We start from the raw sequence: 19,541 nt of genomic DNA on the forward strand, positions 1-19,541 counted from the left end.
TTGTTTCAAGACATGCTACAGAATAAGGCTTGCAGTGAGACCCTTCTCACGTTTATGGGACCATATTGAAACCTGCAGCAAGTGAACTGCTGGTAATAAGGACTGGAATAGCTGGCACTAATTAACAGCACCAATATCAGGAACCCCTGTGTCTTTTTCAGAAGGAACATGTCAAACAGAGGCATATGTGTGTTATAGCCTTCATTACAACTAAAATATGCCAGACATTAAATTAAACAGATTAGTATTGGACAGATTATGTGTTAAAAGTGCTAACATTAGTGTCACTGTTTATATCAAGCTAATGCACAGAGTTCTTTTCTGAAACCATGTAATTATGCTCCTTTATGTGCACTTTTAGGTGTCTGAGAAAACTGCTTTAGGTGTCTGAAAAGTCTGAAAAAAACTCTTTTCTTCATTTAAATGGTTTTTGGGAATGGGATTTCTCAAGTGTTTTTTGCAGTTGTATGGGAAGGCTGGTTACACAGATCTAAGTCAGGAATTGCAATTAACTACATAAAAGGTAAATGTGTTTGATTTTCTTTCATATGTAGCCACAAAAGAGATTTTTCAAATTACGTTGAGAAGTCTAATTTTTTTTTAATTATTATTGTTTGTTAAATTAAACCCCATCTGGGATGCTTACTTAATCTAATCTATTGAATGCAGAATATTTTCAGGTTTTTATAAAAAACTACAGCTTTCTGAATGCCTGATACACCTTAGTTGCTATTATTATGCAGCTGAGTGTAAAGTTGAGGATTTTTTTTCAATCACACTAACACTTGCAAGCATCTATTTTGAAATTAAAACAGAGAACCATTTCCATTGCTCTGTTTTGGGTTTTTTTTTTCCCTACCAGATTTCTGTGTAACTTCTAGGAATCTCTAAAATATATAAATAAAACACAATAGATCATATTTGGGTTCGAAGTATAACCCTTTTTTTTTCAAATTAATATAAATTAGTTAATCTTCACACAGAGAGAACACACATAAAGATGTTTTGCATAATTTTCAGTCTTCCAAAGAGATTGCAGTCCTATCAAACAGATAAATCTCTCACAAAACAAAAGCCTAGATTCCAAAACCTTCATTTATCCTGCATACCTTTTTTTGTGAGCTATCTCACTCTATCTTAATTCTCAGTTTTAGTAGGTTTACTGGGAAGTTAAAGCTTTATCTCATGTAAATCTGGACGATTTGTACTAATTCAATTAAAAATTATTTAGCTGCAGAATTCCAGCAGCCTAAGAGTAGAAAACAAAGGGAAAGAACATTACCTACCCCCAAGGAGTCCACTATTCACCTTAATAGATATGATACAATATCTGTCCATAATGGATACAATATTATTAAATAAGGAAATGTCTCACTTAAAATGTGCCTATATATGCAAATACATAAATATATATATATATATGTATGTATATATACACACACTAGATACATATGTTTTAATATATTACTTAAATTTGATTTTTTTCAATTAAATCATTAAAATAGGTATGATAATTTGTTTGAAGTTTATAGCAACACAGAAGATGAATTATAGGAATGACAGTTACAGGTGTGCTTTTCTTCATTCAATTAATACTTCAGCTTGAATTCTATTATAAAACAGCATTTTTCCTTCCTACCAATCCTATAGTCATTTTGGAAATTTTCTCTACCATACACAGAATTCAGAGAGTCAAAAAAATGAAGGTAAGAAAAGTTTTATCCTGAACTCTCTTGTCTGACTTCTGCTTATTTGAAAAGTGCTTGATATTATTCCTGCTGTTACTCATATTTTAGTAAGCATGAGAATAAATAGGTTACAGCATTCCTCATGTATTTTTCTCAATATCTTGCAAAATGTACATCTGCAAGTTTCCACAGTGCCAGAAATCCTGATGCTCACATTTATTTAATTTTGTGCTACCTTATCAGATGCTTCAGAACACTTTCCAGAGCAGCTTTTTCCTACAACCTCATAGATGCGTGACCCTGTAAAATTAACATCAAGAATGATTAAGATCTGTACAAGTATCTGTTTTATTCCTCATAAAGGTTTTCCATATCTTCATATTCAAAATACATTACTCACAGCTAATTGGAGATTAAAAGTAAACAACCCTCTGCACCAATCCGGAGCAATGCAATCTAACTTAATGTTCCCAAAGTATGTACATGTGTGAATATCTTACATTTAACTGCCAATAAACTCCAAATTCCCATCAACGCTTCCTGCCAGAAAGGCAGCTCAATAGCAGTTACTTCATTCTATTCCAAGACTAATGATAAATAACCTGTGATATATTAGGCTATGTACACAGTAAAAAAAATTGAAAGCTTTATTTCCCCATAAAGTCAAAATATGTGACAGTCATGAAAAGAAATTACCACACATCTAAAGTGTAGCCACCTTTTTAGTTCATAGGTGTGGTTTAGGAGAGAGGAAGGTTAAAAAATAATATTATATTTCATGGTCCAGAAGACTGATACTTACTGACTTCATGACTACACCTTTAAAAGACACCTTGGCTATCAGGAAGGTGTGTCTACCTGAGGAAAATAAACAAACTGTTCAAATGAAGATGTCAAATTTATTTTCACTGAGTCTTAATCACCATAGCATCTAAGCACTTTCAAGTTGTCTCAAGCATTTTTAGGCCTATTTCCCAAGCAAGTAACTTGTAGTCATCACCTTTAATTTTCTTCAAATAGAAACATCTCCATCTGTGAGATATGTGCAAATGAGATTGTCCCCATGATTATTTACTCCATGTGAGAGGAGTCTTGCACTAAATCACCAATGAATTTCCAATTGATTTGCAGACATAGTGAAAATTCAACAGTCTTTAGCAGAGCACTTTTGCCTTTGAATCATTTGACACATTATACTTAAAGCATTTGAACAATTTGAAGGTAAATGAAGTGCCTAGTGACAATAACAGCAAAATCTCTTGATTGGCCCTACTTGATATTCTAGACATATACCTACACCAATACACTCACATAGATTTATATATATATATATATATATATATATATATATATTTACTTAAAACTGTGTTTACTTATATATACACGCATACACACTCACTCTAGAAGTGTTCTGATTTTGTGTGAAAATGGTACTCTAAAAAATGTACCTTTAAAAAGAAAATAATTTATATAATCCTGGAATTTATTATTTTGCTTTGTTTTAGACTCAATATCTCCTCAAAATTACAGGTATTTATTGTTATTTTAACAGACAATATCCAGAGTATCTAAACATTACAGAAGCTAGAGATTTTCATGAATCACCTATTATAAACAAATGTAAATTTAGGGCTGCCATAATACTTCATTGACTGCATTTTTATGGAAATTGCTGCTTTCCAAAGCTGTATTAATGTTTAAAGAGACAAACTTTATCACTACCCATAAAGGAGTTCCAATAGATGACAAAAATGATACCAAGTAACATAAAGATGAGGCCAGCCTGTCATCATAAAAATTATGTTCTTGCTCATGGTCATAATAGAGATTCACATGTGGCTTTTAAATGCACCTGTTTGCAGATCTGGCAAAAATATAAACTCTGTAAAGGTTACCATTAATTTGTATTAGGGACTAATTTTGAAAGTGCAAATGAGAGTAAGATTCTAGTTCTTATTTATAGATATAAATTCAAAAAAGGAGGAGCTCAAAAAAGCAGGAAATGAAGAATAAGTACAGAAAGTTAACTTGTTCCTTCTCAAAAAAACTCATAACTTTTAGTGTTGCATTGCAATATACAAAACAGTACAGGCATGTACATCAGAACTGAAACTTTAAAAACGGTTTCTTTTAAGCTTGCTTTTTTCTTTCTTTTTTTAGTTTATAGAATAATGACTTAATCGTAGAAATGTTATTTCTTTCTATACTTAGCTTCCTTAATTCATATAGTACAGCTTTAAGATGCTCTCTGCTTTTCTCTTTTCTCAAAAGTAGTTGTGGTCTTCCAAACAATTTCTAAAGTTCTTACTTAAAACCTTATAAATAAAACTAAACTCTTCTTTGAAACTGTTGGCTAGGAGTAGGGATTTTTAACCACGAGGTAAGTGCGCTGCAGCCTTTATGAACTACTGCTTCTCTTAATAGGATCAACAGGGTGAACTCTTCCTATGTTTAATAATAAAAGCAGCAGAATGTTGTTTCTCTCATTTGGAGTATTCCAGAAATTAAGATGGGGCATGGGGTGAAAATTTCTGCTCTCATCTTTGAAAAGGAAACAAGCTGTGGAGCTGTGGTGATTGACCTGCCATGGAGGGCAGCTGCCAGGTCATACAGGTGGCTTATTTCCACATTCCCTGTGGGCAGATGAGGAGTAATCAGGGTGATCTGTGGCCATATTACAGCATTGCTTGTGGCTCCTTCAACATGTCGGTTTCATTAGCAACTACTTCTAGTTGGATCAGCCCTCTGTACATACAGCAGCTTCAGACGCAGAAGCATATTACCAGTGAACTTCATCATTATTTTGAATTGAAATTTTGAGGATAATTCTGTGATTTGGTATTTTAATTGGAATTTGGTGTATTTATAAACATAGACAATTGTTCTGCCTTAAAACAGGTGTTTTCTAATTGTAATGATGGACAGAGTATTGAACAAAATCAATATTTCTAAGATGTAGGTCATTTATTAAGGATGGCAGATAATTTTTTTGCTGTACCTCTTTAGCCATTAGAAAATGAAATGTAAATGCTAATCTGTGTTGACACTTGAAAGAGTCTGACTACTCTTTTCTCTGTTTCATTTCTGCCATTTTATTGCATCAGTATTACTGTTTCAGAACTGACTTTATGGTGAGAAGGAGAAAAAAGGAGCTTCACAAAATAATAAACTTGCGCAGAGTTGTTCACTCACCAGTCCTTCATATTATTCCTCATTCTTTTTACTGCTTCCCACTTGTTATTTCATCCATAGTGCTTTTCAAATTCTCATGCAGGGCATCTTATGCACTTCACAGTTGCAATTACTGCCAAAGGAAAACTAAAGTTACTGTATCAAGGCATCAAACAGCAGGAGGGTGAGTGCTGGAGACTTTGTTCAGCTTTGGCCGTTCTTTCCTAGTTCAGTTTCTGACATTATGTTGCAACGGTATATGTATTTTATTCACCAGCAAATGCAGGCAGATTATAGACAGAGCAGTTTAGTCACATTACATCTCTCTGTGTGGTGAGACAATCACTGGTGCTTGGTTCCTGCTCTAATGCAAGCTCTCATAACACAATCTAAAAGGGGGTTTCTTTCTGTTATAGAAAAGGATGCCATAAAAAAAACCCCAAACCATCCCAATGCAACACACACAAGGAATTACGAGCATTGTTTCCTCATTTTGTTTACAAAATATAAAGTACTGTTTTGGAAGTAAAGGTGTGCAAAAACAGCATCTTGTATTTCTGAAATGAGTGGTTTGGTCTATATGCTTTTACTGCTATGTACTGAAATGGAGAGGAAAAAGTAGTTCTGAGGGAAAGGCAGCATAGCTTGGTTTTGTTAAGTCTCTCACAAATTACTTTTAGTAACATTAGCAGGAATTGCAGTGACTATTTACCTACACCACAGTGGTTCAAAATTTGTGATTCCTGGGTTGGAGGTCACTGTTTATCAAAAACAAGGGCAGAGTAACCATGTACAGTAGCTAGTATATCAACTGATTTCTCTATCAAAAACTTTGTGAGACAAGATACATGAAAAGAAGACAGCATATTTTCAAGTTAAATTAAGCTTCACCTCATAACTGTGCAATAGATTATTAAAAATTGTTAAACTTGGTTAAACGTAATTCAGAAATTATTTACTGAGTGTCCTCTTTTATGCCATCTTTTACCTCCTCTCTTTTGTCTTCTTACAATATTTCTTCTCAATATATATGGCTGAACTACATATTAAAGTCCTTTCTACTTTTCCATTTTAACGCTCTTTGGGTCTAGCTCCTCAGGTTGCTTACTTGTTTTAAATTGGCTTTTTTTTTTTTTTACTTGGTCATGCCTATTTACTCTTGTTCTGCTATGGATCACGTATCTATTTACCTGTTGAAACTTACTCCTTTTCTGCTTTTATTTGTTCTTTTCCTTTGTTCTATAAAATCTTTCATGCTACCAACCTTCTGGCTGTTTCTAAAAAAAAGGAAGACCAGTCTAGTGAAAGCCCCACTAAATAGTAATTATGTGCAAAAGCGCACAGTTCACTTTGTGGTTCACTATTCTTTCAGCTTTTTAGGTAGATTTTCTCTCAATGAAAATATAAGAGTTGTATCTCAACCTTATTTAGTCCTGTCCTTCACACAGAAAGTAGTCAGAAGCTGATGTGGTAATGAGATACTTGATGGCAAGCCCAATGACTCCTTAAACTTTTTAGACTTGGGTTAGTGCCACATAGCTCCTATGCCATTGTTTGTCCAGTTCATTGTCTTGTTCTCCAGGGAGACCAACCTGCTCTCAAAGACAAAAGTGGTTTAAAACCCCTCAAAATTTCTGTAGCTCACTTAAAGTTTCATTCATGTTTTCAGCAGGGTCATCTCCAGGCTACATCTGCATAATCTTGGACAGATGTTTTCTAAGCAAACTACATGTCCATTCACCTTCTTTAAGGCTTCTAGATATACAAAATTTCCAATTTTGCCTCCAGAGGTTTTCCAGAGCTTGCCCAAATCTTTTTTGCTGGTAAAAGTAATCTTCTTTTAAAATCTTCCCTCTGTAAATAAACTTGACAAACTGCAGATTTCCATTGTGTTTGAAAGCAGGAAGCAAGCATAAGAGCTTCTCCTTTAGGGAGATAAAGCCCTTCCTGCCTCTCCACTTACCCCAGCTGGTTTTCTATTTCTGAAAATTAAACAGACTTTCTGCACATACACAGACAAAACTCCTCTGTAAAAGTCAGAACTTTTCAGTAATTGCCAGTTTTGACAGAAGTAGACTTAAAAAAATAAAATAGAAACGAAGCTGTGTCATAATGTAAAAACATCCTGTTTCAGCGTTTTCAGACTGTTGTGTTTCCAAACAACTTTTTGAGTACTTTAGGCTGGCCGAAGAAAGTCAAAGTCTTCTTATTTTTTTCTTTAAATCAGAAGTTTGAATTGTTCTGAAATACAAGTTTTATAAAAAATGTCAGAATCAAAATGCATTTTGAACTCACAGAATTCCCTTAAAAAAAAAAAGACCTGATTCTGAATGATATTTAAATCACTGTCAATTTTTATCCAACATTCATGGTTGAATCTTGAAGCATACATTACTAACAGCATAATCTGCTCATTTTCTTCTCCCAGGATGGAGAACACTGTTTAAAATGAAGGTTACAGAACAAGTTATCAGTAAAACTAAAATTTTCCAGTAGATGTAGATATATCCTTCTGACTGGCAGAAATGGTTGTAATTCGTGTCAGCAAAAGGAGCCAAGTAGGAACAAGAGTTGCATGTTGAACAGCATGACTTCACATGAAAAGATAGCAAAATATGTGCCTGTCTCATCTAGTGGAAGACCTCTTTTCCACCAATTGTCCTCAAGCTGTTTACTTCAGTTTTGCAGTGGACTCTAGTATCATGCTGGGAGACCTAATTATACCAGAGGGACTCTTTCAAGCACTTAAAAACACAAACGAATGGAGAGAATTTTAAATATAATTCATAAAAGCATTCTCATTTCAAATGTTGTGGGTTTTTTTTTTCAAATGTATGACTCACTCTGCATGATTTCTAGTAATCTGTGTTAGTGACTCTCAATTCTGACACTTCTTAGATATGAAGGGATGCTCTTTCTAACTCTAGTAGTTTTCCTTTATGGGTTCTACATTTTTACATGCACTTACATGAATTTTTATGCATACACAAACACATGCAGAAGCACTCCTTACACAGATTTAGATTTGTCTTCTCTCAGGTTACCTTCAAAGTTTACCTTGTGCATTTTGCTACCCCTACATTAGGACACCATACATCATGCAACGTATATGTTATCAAAGTGCTTAAGTTTCCATTCTCAAGACAAAGAGAAAGAGAAGAAAAAGAACGAGAAAAGAAAAAGAAAAAGAGAAAAAGGAAAAGGAAAAGGAAAAGGAAAATGAATTATGGGCATAGCTCATAATTGCTCTTAAGAACTCTGCGATTGCTCTTGAGATTGCTCCTGAGAACTCTGAGATTTAGTTACCATCCTAAAATGGATTAAACTTGCTGGGTTGGATTGGGTTGAAGTGGACTTGGCTTTGCAGAAGATTAATGTTATCACTACTTAGACTGTTATTGCAGTTATTCTCACATTTTCTGTGTCATTCTTCACACCAATTTGCTCTGTGGCACGTTTGATCATGGCTGTCTGCCAGAAGCCCACCCAACTGCTCTCTAACTCCCCTTCTCAGCAGAACTGGGAGAGAGGAGAAAATGGAAAACTCATGAGTTGAAGCAAAGATTGAGTGATTTCTTATCAATTGTCACAAGGCTGAAAACAGACTTCACTTGAAAAATGAATTTATTGCACATTAAAAATAGAGTTGGATGGTGAGAAACAAAGGTAAACACAAAAATAACTTCCCCCACTCCCTGTTCTTCCTACACTGTACTTGTTTCCTTCACTCCTGCTGTATTCATCCAGACAGCCTATTTGTACTTTAAATCAAGCTGATTTCCTCTGACAAATGTGGTAAGAAGCTGCTTGTGAGGTAATCTGGAGTATAAATAAATAAATAAATGAACAGATCATACTGTGGCTATCATTCAAGTGGGGCAAAGATAAAGCCTACTTTTCTTTGATTAAAAATTTTTGCCTCTTTACCAATTATTTCTAACTAATATTTAGTTCCTTTATTTAATTGCCTTTATTTCACTGTCATTTCTGATCCAAAAAGCGAAGAGAATTTCTTATCTCATGAAGGAAAGTTGCACAAGTACTGTCTATCATTTGTGACCATCCTTCTTTTTGACACAGCAGACAAAGAGATTTGGCAAAGAGAGTTAACTGCCTGCTGATATTGATTTTTTTGAGGCTGTACTCTTGTTAATAATTTTTCACAGTTGTACAATTATTTTAATAGAAATAAGGAGATTTGTAATACTATCTTTTCACCACACAGAAAGTTTCTGTATTGTTACATCTTCTGTACACTCCTCAGCAACCATAATTATATGGCACTTGAGCCTCAGGAAACAATGACAGACATTCCAATGAGACAAACACAGAAGCCTCCCAAAGACTGCCCTAAGTCCCGTAATAACTGCTCTAAAAAAGAAAAAAACAAAAACTAACTCAAAACAAATTCAGCACTTTTTCTCTTCACCAAAACAGTACACTGGGAAAATAAAAAAAAAGAACATCAATGTGCATTTGGTTGCTAAGACCATTCTCAAACTTCTGTGTCAGTCCCATGACAGTGCCTAGATCAGGAGGCCGCAGAAAAAAATGTTTTCTGATTAAGGTATTTTGGTTGGATTTTTGGTGATAGACAGATAAATTACTCTTTCCCTGTTTAACTTCTAGATTCTACAATGTCACACAGTATAAGCAGATTATTCTATTGATTAATGGTTTTTTATAGGCTAGCAAGAGATATTGACTCTTTCCCTGTTTGTCTTGAGGAGGTAGAGAATTTAACTTGTTTTTCTGAAAACAGATGGGACTAATGGAACTTTATGATTATCAAAGAACTGTCTTGAATTTTTTTGTCCAGATGAGCAGTTCTGCTGGGCACTGCTAGTGATTAAAAATTCCTTAAATATTCACTTCTTTGGGATATCCTTTTCAGCTCAACTTGGCACAGAGATGACCTCTAGCTGTTTAACCAGGCATAAAAGTAATCCAGATACCTGATGGCAAAAATAATCTTCAGAGTCTGATGATTTGTGACAAAGCATTTTTACAACATTTTTTGTGGTGGTTTGTTGCAGAGAGAGAAGTATTCATCCTCTCTTTACATGCTCTTCAGATAACCTGAAGTATTGGTAATTGTTGTCTAGGTAAAAGTATTATTTGTAAAGCTGTATTATGTACTATGAAAAAATAGTTGCATCTAACAGGACCTGATAATAACATACTGTCACAAATTGGTTTTGATAACTCTGGATTTCTACTTTTCCCAATCCCTGGAATATGCTTAAAAACACCAGTACAAATGATTCACTACTGTGTCATTAATCACCCGTAAATGAGGGTCTTTTAAATTTATTGTCAAGACAGACATTTGCCTGCAAGTTATCTGAGGGAACTTCGATCTAGAGAGACTGAAGGTATAGAAAAATAGGAATAGGGATATCAATTAAGTTGACAATGCTAGAACTAGAACTTTTCCTTGCAAAGAAAGTGAGATAACAACGACAAAAAAAGAAACAAAACAAAAAACAGCAACCAAAAAAACCAAACAACCCCTCCCCCCCCAAAAAAAATGGCCAAAACCAAGGTAAAGAGCTTCTTCTCAGTCAGCCTTCTCCCCTGGCAAGGAGTCAAGCACCTTTACACCTCTAGCTGTTGGACTGCTTGCATCTATCTAGACATTTGTCAGCTCTAGACTGTGTGAGCAAAATGCATTCTGACATATAAGTGCTAAGGAAAAAAACAAAAGCTTGTGAAGGATACCTTTGTGCTTTTATATCTTATAAGAAAGGCTTTACAGAAGCTTTCATTTGCTTCCAAACCATAAACTGTACCAAATGTATTGGCTCAGAGTACTCATAATCCCATATAACCTATATTTTCTTTTTTATGATCACAGGACAAGGGTAAACTATTGTCACATAAAATAAGTGAATGTCAAAAAAACATCAGCAGCATTCAATGTCCTATATTTGCCAAATAACTTTGACCAAGAGAGAAAGAAAGCAAACAAAATCCCACAAATTTAATTTCTTACTGCAAAATAAATCTTTTTTTTTTTAATAGAACCTCAAAAATCAGTTTAGGATGAGACAAAGTGTTCTATTGAGCCAAAATTCAGACACTTGACATTTGTCATCTGAGCAGAAAATGAGTATGGGGAAATCTGCTTTAGGTTGGTGTATTAATTAAACCAAACCTTTAAGTAAACAGCTTCAACTGAGGTTGTATTATTGCCAGAGAACAATCTTCATATCTGTTTGATCACCAAAAAAATTAATGCTGTGTTGGGTTTCGAAGATGTCCCTGTCAGTCCCTGTATGTTTATCTTGTTAAACTGAAGCATGAATCTTAAGTGATAATGATTTTAGGTGCAGTCACCAGGAAGATGGGGTTTCATTTATTCTCTTGAGTAGGATAGCTCTGGATTGCTCCAGTGGATGCTGTTTGATTTCTAACTGAATTCAATACTTCAACAACTGTATATGGTTTACAAGAAGTAAATGCCTTCCTAAAATCTGCTGATTCTTTTCTTGGTACCTATTTAGGTACATCTGTTATTCAGGTGACAGCCACAGACGCTGATGATGCCAACTATGGGAACAGTGCCAAAGTGGTGTACAGCATCCTCCAGGGACAGCCGTATTTCTCAGTGGATCCAGAAACAGGTTAGAAAACCATTCTGTCTCACTGGAATCAAAATAAAAGTATGGTTTTTTCTTTTAAAATAATAATAATAATGCAGAAAAATTTCTTTTCTTGGTATAACTAAGATTTTCAGAAGATGATTGCTAACTGTAAAGGCCAAAAGTTAAAAAAAAAAAAAAAAGGTGTAATATACTGTAAAGGGTCCAAAGACTCGTCAAAATTAGTCACAAGCCTATTTTTACACCAATTTCTGGGAATTTCATCTGTTTACCTTTAAAAAACATAAATAGGAACTGGACATTTTCATACTATAAGGTAAAAAAAAAATCTCACAGGCAATTACGTATTTCTAAAAGTTTGGAATAGATCCCTGACCACTGATTTTTCATAAGTTAATTTTTAACGTAAAGTTTTTTTGAAGCTGTATTATGCTTCCAAGAGTTATAGGAACTGAAGCAAGTGTCATTAATGCTTTTAAGTTGAAAAGAATGAATTGAAGCCTTTTTCACACTTATGCAAGAATTTGAATGAGACAAACACAAGCTAAAAAAAAAAAAGTGTGAATTTTGGGCATCTATAACTCAAAATTAGGGTTCAGAAAGGAAAGATGTCACCAGAACACTCTTATTCCAAATATCTGATCCTAAGGCACTCAAGACTCAATAGTCATTGCATTAGTTTTTCTTGCATGTTATCAAAATTATTCTGGTTTTCTAATTGACAATTTAAGTGCAACCCTGTCCAGAATCCCTGAAGTTCCTGATCCACTGAGAGTGCTGAGATGATGGCTAACTTTCTGTTGCAACAATTTGGGTTTTTTTCTAAATACAGCAAAGACATAATATGCAAACGATAATGACAAGGCTAAAATTTTAAAAGGGAGCATAAAGATTTTGCATTGGATAAAAGTGTTTGAATTTCCCCCCTTTTTCAACGTCTCTCTTTTTTTTTCTCTTTTCTCCTATCCCCTACTCAAACATCATCACCAGGCATGAGCAGGGAAACAGGACCAGCACCACATGGGCAATAGCGGATGGCAGAAGGTGTTTAGGCGGGCAGGCAGTAAGGGAAACACCCAGCCTCTCATCTTTGGTTCAGGGATTAATTTTCTTATTTTAATCCAATTTGCTGTTTTATGTTACATGTATTAGTAAGTCTAGGTATGATAATCAGAACCTGGTAATCCTGGCTCAGACATGAATGTCATAAGCACTAAGCTGCAAAGGTTTTTTTCTTTATTTCCCTCACTTGCTAGAAGTGTAAATTTTCCAGGATTGCCTTTTTTTTGTGTGTGTAATATCAAACTGAGCCTATAATGAAAGCCTTCTTCTGAGAAAGAAAGGGAAGGGCTGTGAAACCTCCAAGCAGAAAAGGACACTATGTTTACATTTTCCCACTTCACAAAAGAAAGCTCTGCTCACTCCAGCTTTTAAAAGCCACTACTCTTATAAATAAAAATAAAAAGCTTTGGTTGGTTTTCAAAAAGGAACTTTAATGAAGCAGTGTACAGCACCACTTTTGGTTTTCTCACCCAAGACATTTATTTTTTTGTGTACTGAAAAATTGTCTGAGACATTCAAATTACACTTATGAAATCCTTCAAACTGGACACCCCAAAAAGATTTTCAAAACTAATTTTAGACTCTTCTCCAATTATTTTATTAGCTGTAGCTCCTGACTTACAGTGGACATCACTGAGCATAAAAATCAATGATCTATTACAGCCTAGAATAATGAATCGTGGGCATGTTAGACTTCAGCCTTGTGCTATAATATCAAAATGTCACCAGGGTTGAAGATTACACAACATGGTAAATAATAATTGAGGATAGAAACTGCAAAATTTCATTATTTCAATGAACATATTGATATTTTTTGTCATTAAAAGAATAATCAAATTGATTTAGCAAAACAAAAGCAATGAATATTTTCTGTTACATTTTTTTGTCTATTTTCTTAAAATCACATTAAAGCATCCATAGATTGAAAGGTTTATTGCAGTATACCTTGTTGTGATTGCTATGGATTATCATCTGCACCTTGTATCTGACATGAACCCCTCTAAGAGCTCTGAGATTATAGTGGATGGGGCTGCTCCTTCACCTCTCTGTCTCCTTTTTTTCACTCCTTCAAGGCATAATCAAGACTGCTTTACCAGACATGAGCAGAGAAAACAGGGAGCAGTACCAAGTGGTTATCCAGGCAAAGGACATGGGAGGCCAGATGGGAGGATTATCAGGGACCACCACCGTGAACATCACCCTGACTGACGTCAACGACAATCCACCTCGCTTCCCCCAGAGTATGGATCATCTAATAGTTTGGTTTTCCCAAGAACCCCTCAAAATCAGCTGGTTTGCTTTGTTCATCTGGAATTTTTGGGTTTTTTTTAATTGTTGTTTTTGTAGTACTTACCCACAGCTGTGTCTGTTTATTTTACAACATTCCAAGGCAAATGGGAATCTCTGTCTACATTTTTTTAACATCAAATTCTTTGTTGGAGTGATAAATTTCTCATTCTTACTCTGCTTACAGAAATATAAACTGTAACAATATTTTAGGCCAACTGCAGGGACATCAGAGGAATTTAGCTACAAAATATAAGGATCTGTTCTTTTAGTTCCCTGTGTTGAAGCAAGCAAATACATTGCAGGTTTTCTAATGTTCTGACTTCCACAGGCAGAGTTGATCAGGTAATTTGTTCTGCTGGCAGTCTAAGCATTTGGTTTAGGTACTAGCAATCTGTGTTCAGTTCTTGAATGTTTATGATAATCTAGGCCAGTCTGACACAATAAAATAAATTTTTTTAAAAGTATCTTTGTACAAGAAAAAAATAGCAAATAGCAGAAAGCAGCACCACACAGAAAACTTCTGAGTAATACCCTACAAAAATCTTTTTATCCTAGGACAGTGTTTAAATTTAATCTCATGTTGTTACGGTCTGTGTCTGATAACTGTTTGATAGGCTGCAGATAGGAGAAATTTATAGCCTTGGTTCAGTGCCTGCCAGAAAAGTGTCCACATAATAAAATTTGAATTGCTTGTTCACACTGATGAGAGACCTGGCTCTCTTTACGGATCCACTAAGGACTGAACAAAGAGAGCTGATTTATAAAATGCTCTCCTGGACTTGAAAAGCTCTTCAGTACCATGGCAATAAGTACACCCAGAATAGTACAAACTGTTCAACCTAGTGCAGTTTAAAAAAAAAAATATTGGAAAACTCTGACAGCATGGAAGAATGGATCTTTGGAATTATAAATTACTGTTTTAATCTCTATCCATGATAACACATTGCTTTAAAAGAAGAGAGGGGAGGGGAAGTACTCTCATAAAGAAATATACAACTCTCATAAAGAAATATACAACTCTCATAAAGAAATATAATTTCAATTCACATTCAGAGTTCACTTAATGACAATCACCTTCCCATGGTAAATTCAAACATCAATTTTTAACTGAACTTCCTGTTCAACTTCATGAGGGGATACTTTTTAAAAATGTATGGCATAATGCAAGCCTAAAATATTTTGGCAAATAGAAATTCTGGAACCTAACCTATAATTTATGGTGGCACATTGCATTGTAAACCTCACTGTTGAATAAAATCAAATAAGATAAAAGAAAGAATGAAGAATGTATAGAACTACAAAATAATTTAAGGTTTCCAGTCCCCTTAGCCTGTGTTCTTCTGAAAAAGAATGCTCTTTCAAAATTAACTGAAACTTCAAGTCTATGAAAGCTTTTCTAATTGTTTCAATAAACTTCAGGATGGGTACTTTTTTGGAGAAATTTACACAATTTGATGCCTCAGTGTTCTCCCTAGTATTCTACTTTGAACATCACTGAAACACACTTACAGAAGGCTTGCTGTGGGATCTTCCAATGCTGCAATTTCAGTTGTGCTGGTGATCCTTCCCTCTCATTTTCTTTCTCCTCAGCAGGGTGGGTTTTACACTTTCTAGAAAATCAAAGAAAGAGAAATATCACGCAGATTTGATTTCTTCTTGGGTAGTTACGATGAGGGGTACACCTTCAAAAAACTATCTGTTCTGGAAGTTTGCTTTTTATGAAAGCATTTGTCTTCCTTTTTCTCTTATGTGAAGCAACAATAAGTGAAATTGTTTCCCAAAGTAGCAGGTGAACGGCAGTTGCAAGCAACTCCAGTTGATATCAAGGTATTTAGGACCAAAAAATGGATTTCTTAGAGGGACTGGAGAAAGTGAAATGGCACTGTGAAGTAGTGGTTGTTCAGACCGCATCAAGAAGAAACATTTTCTGTTTTGTTTTTTTTCCTAAAAGTAGTCGTGGAAAATTAGAAGACATAGGCCTAAATGGAATTTAAATGGTATTAACACATTTTGAATTCTATTGTACTCCAAACCAAATAGCCATCTCACATCCTGAAATGTGTAGCATTCACACAGCACCACAAAAGTAGGAATGCTTTCAAACAAAAAAAGCACTGAAGGGAGGTATTTATCTGGAAGGAGTAATAAGTACCATGACTGAATCTGTTCTTATGGTAGATCTGGCTCAGCTGCCAAACCCTTGAATTTTCAAGGGTTCAAGGCTTGAAACTCATGATTTAGCTGCCAGGAATCCTACCTTTCATCCCATTTGCAGACTGGTTTGAGGGAACAATATACATTTTAGTCTGTGTGGATCACAGAAAAATAGGCTGCTGCTGAGTTTTCACTTACAACCTTGAATTTGGAACAGCAATCACAATTTAGCATCAAGCATTAGCTTCCATTTTGCTACACATTTATATAAATACAAGGTGTTTTCAGGAACTCTCTTTTGTACTTAGTCTTTACAACTGGGGACAGAAACTCATTCTGCATGTAGAATTTTGATACATTCCTTGTATTAAATGGAACAGGTCAGGATCCTTTAGGTGCCTTAAAAGGGCGTGTAAATAGAGGAAATAGCGTTGTTGCAACAAGGAGAGTTGACTGTACTTTACTACAAGTCAATATAATTTATATGTGTCTTCTTTGGATCCTTTGAATAAAGGTTGTACCCTTTATTGGACACTAATTTTGTCACATTCTAAAGGTATTTCTCCAATGCTACTACTTCACTCAGTAAAATAATATGAATTTACATGAAAAAACAGAACAAAAGGAACATTAGATTTTGGCATGTTATGTGCAAAATATGAACTCATCAGATGTGTTTGGATTTTTTTACATTTTCTTGGTAGCAAATAACAGAAAATACTGAATTTGATTATTTTTGTGTCTTGCTAGTGAGGAAACATCTACTATGTCTCCCTCTTCCTGGTGAAGAAATTAATAGTTTTTCTGCTACAGCATGTCTTTAAAATTAGATTTAAAAAAAAAAAGTTGTCAGAAAGTACATTTGAATTCACTCTTCATACACACAAGCGAGCGTAAAGGGTCTGTGTAATCAGATTTCTTTATAGAAGACTGATTATAAAAATAAAAATAACAATTAACATGAACACGTGTCCAAATGCCCTTTACCATGACTCTTTACCATGTATTATCAATAACAAATGAATTTATTATTTTCAAACAGAACATTTACTGGAATATATTTCAAAGTAATTAAAAGAAAAGGTTATTCTATTTTAGTCTCTTTCCAAAATCCTCACAGATTTCTACAGCTCTTATTTGAGAACAACCTTGAGAGAACAAAACAAAATCCTTTCCTAGTTCTAAATATATCTAGGAACATTTCTAGATAAATATATATATATATATATATAGTGCTAATAATCAGGGTAAGAACTGGTACCTCACTGTTTTGCACCTTTGTCCCTTAAAACTGAAGAAAAAAAAGAAGTGTTATATGGCTTTGAAGAAAAAATTGAATATTTTGACAGCTTGTCAATCAACTCCAAATCTTGTTTTAAAGTTTAGTGTGATGACTAGTGGCATTCTTCTTACAGTGTTTGGAACTTCAAGTTACTTTAAAAAATCTAGTTGAAATTGAAGATAATTTTTATTCAGGAAAAAAATATTTCTCAAAACAATAAATGTTTGATTTTGCTCTTCTAGGCTCCTACCAGTTCAGCTCTCCTGAATCTGCACCACCTGGGACTCCTCTTGGCAGAATTAAAGCCAATGACCCCGATGTGGGAGAAAATGCAGAGATTGAGTATAGCATCTCCAATGGGGATGGATCAGACATGTTTGATATCATCACTGACAAGGACACACAGGAAGGGATTATAACTGTCAAAAAGGTTTACTTTTTCTCCCTCTCTTTTATATGTACTTAGCTCTTCAGGTGTTACGGTTATTTTTCTTTTTCCAGGGGAAGGGAGGGTAGATCTCACAAGGGGTCAGGCTGCCAAGGAGCTGTTGTATTAGTTTTGTTCTTCTCTTTCTTCAGCAGGTATCTGTTATTTTCAAGTCTCAAGGGAAATTTATTGGCATGTCACTTCACATAAAGCAATATTTCAGGGGCTGCTGTCTGTTCAATATATAGACTCTCACACACAGTACTTTCAAATTAGGGCTGTGAAAACTTGGAGAGGTTCAGTTCACAGTGGGGTTTATCAGCTGGATTGCTGTGCTAAGACTTACAAGAGTGGTAGGCTTACCTGGACCTTGATGAATTTGCGCGTCTGAGATTAAACTCTCCCTCTCTAATCTGTTCAACAGCCAGTTATCCCTAGTACCTAAAATCTGTCTTGCTTTAATTCCAGTTTTGGTGATACTTCAGTTGTTACAAATGATGTCAGTGAAACTCCAAAGAGCAAAGACATTTACAGAAGTTTAATTCAGAATCCCATGTCTGACAACATTATTGGTTCCTTTTCAGAATTCAGCCTCTTAAACTCTGAACCCTTTTATTGATTTTAATGTTATTAAATATATCAGTAACACTAATTGATAACTACCTATGAATAAAATACCAATCTATAAACATATTTGGAAACACATATACTTGTTTATTTATATGTCTCTATGAAGGTCTACCTACATATACATATATGGATATGCATGATGTAAATGTCATGTGGATTGAAAATCAAACTTCACAGATTTTCTTTTTGCTGAGGAACATGGAGACCAGGGACAAGTCTGGTGTGTTCCTAGTGCCAAACTGTAGATGGTAATGGGTGAAAGAAAGTAAAAGATAAATAGGACAGAGATAATTTAAGAACTGGGATAATTGCTCTTTTTACTGCCAATGTGATGAGACAAATAAGACTTTACACAACTCCTTGTTGTGGACTGAGTAAAACTTCCATGTTTCTATATTTTTACATAAGTCAAAGCCTCCTGTTTTTTCAGGAACCTGAACAATTAATAACTGCCTTGCTATCCTATAATAATTCTTAATTTTAGTTTCTAGAATAAGATCTAATATATTCCATCTTCTCCAAGATGGAGTAAAATTTTGAGCTTTTGCTCCTAAAAATGTTTCACCTTTCGATTTAGACTGTAAAACTTACTCATATTTTTCTTAAGGTGATGTAATTTTCTTTATTATTATTATTATTTGCTCCTCAGCATCTGGATTTTGAAAACAAGGTGTTATATACCCTGAAAGTAGAAGCAAGCAACGCTCATCCTGATCCTCGTTTTCTTCAGCTGGGGCCATTCAAAGACACGGCTTTTGTCAAAATCTCTGTTGAAGACATTGATGAACCTCCAGTGTTCAGCAGACCCTGGTATTTAATAGAGGTAGACGAAGATGCCAAGGAAGGAAGCATTATTGGGCAGGTTGTCGCCCAAGACCCAGATATAGCAAAGAATGCAATAAAGTAAGCCATTATACAATATAGAATTCTTTAGATGTGGGTCAACAGAGAACGATGAGAGTGCAAGGTAGAAAGAGGCTCTTTGGGTAATTAAGCACATGGGGGCTGTTGGAAAGTGTCCAAGAGAAATGTCTGTGCGAGCTTGTGAAGGCAAATACAATTAGCACAATGAGCGGTGCAGAGAATGCTTTTTAAGAACAGTCTACAGGAACCAGGTAAAAAGAAAGGAAATGTCAGCACTTAATTGCCAGCATGTTTTAGTAGTTTAGCCAAGCTGTTCATAAAATTATTCTTTTATACTATCTAAAACATTCAAAATTTTGTATTTCTGA

At 34.8% G+C, this 19,541-nt stretch overlaps 1 protein-coding gene across 1 annotated transcript in view; it reads left to right on the forward strand.

The window, feature by feature from the left end:
- Positions 1-19,541, forward strand: part of CDH9 (cadherin 9) — a 66,635-nt gene that overhangs the window by 29,920 nt on the left and 17,174 nt on the right. Inside the window, exons 3-6 of the mRNA XM_063162372.1 lie at positions 11,366-11,485; positions 13,600-13,767; positions 17,495-17,682; positions 18,959-19,212. Coding sequence (XP_063018442.1) covers positions 11,366-11,485; positions 13,600-13,767; positions 17,495-17,682; positions 18,959-19,212 — 730 coding nt within the window. The remainder of the gene's footprint in view (positions 1-11,365; positions 11,486-13,599; positions 13,768-17,494; positions 17,683-18,958; positions 19,213-19,541) is intronic.

The sequence above is a fragment of the Melospiza melodia genome, chromosome 1 (genome assembly GCF_035770615.1).
Source record: "Melospiza melodia melodia isolate bMelMel2 chromosome 1, bMelMel2.pri, whole genome shotgun sequence".
NCBI lineage: Eukaryota > Metazoa > Chordata > Aves > Passeriformes > Passerellidae > Melospiza > Melospiza melodia.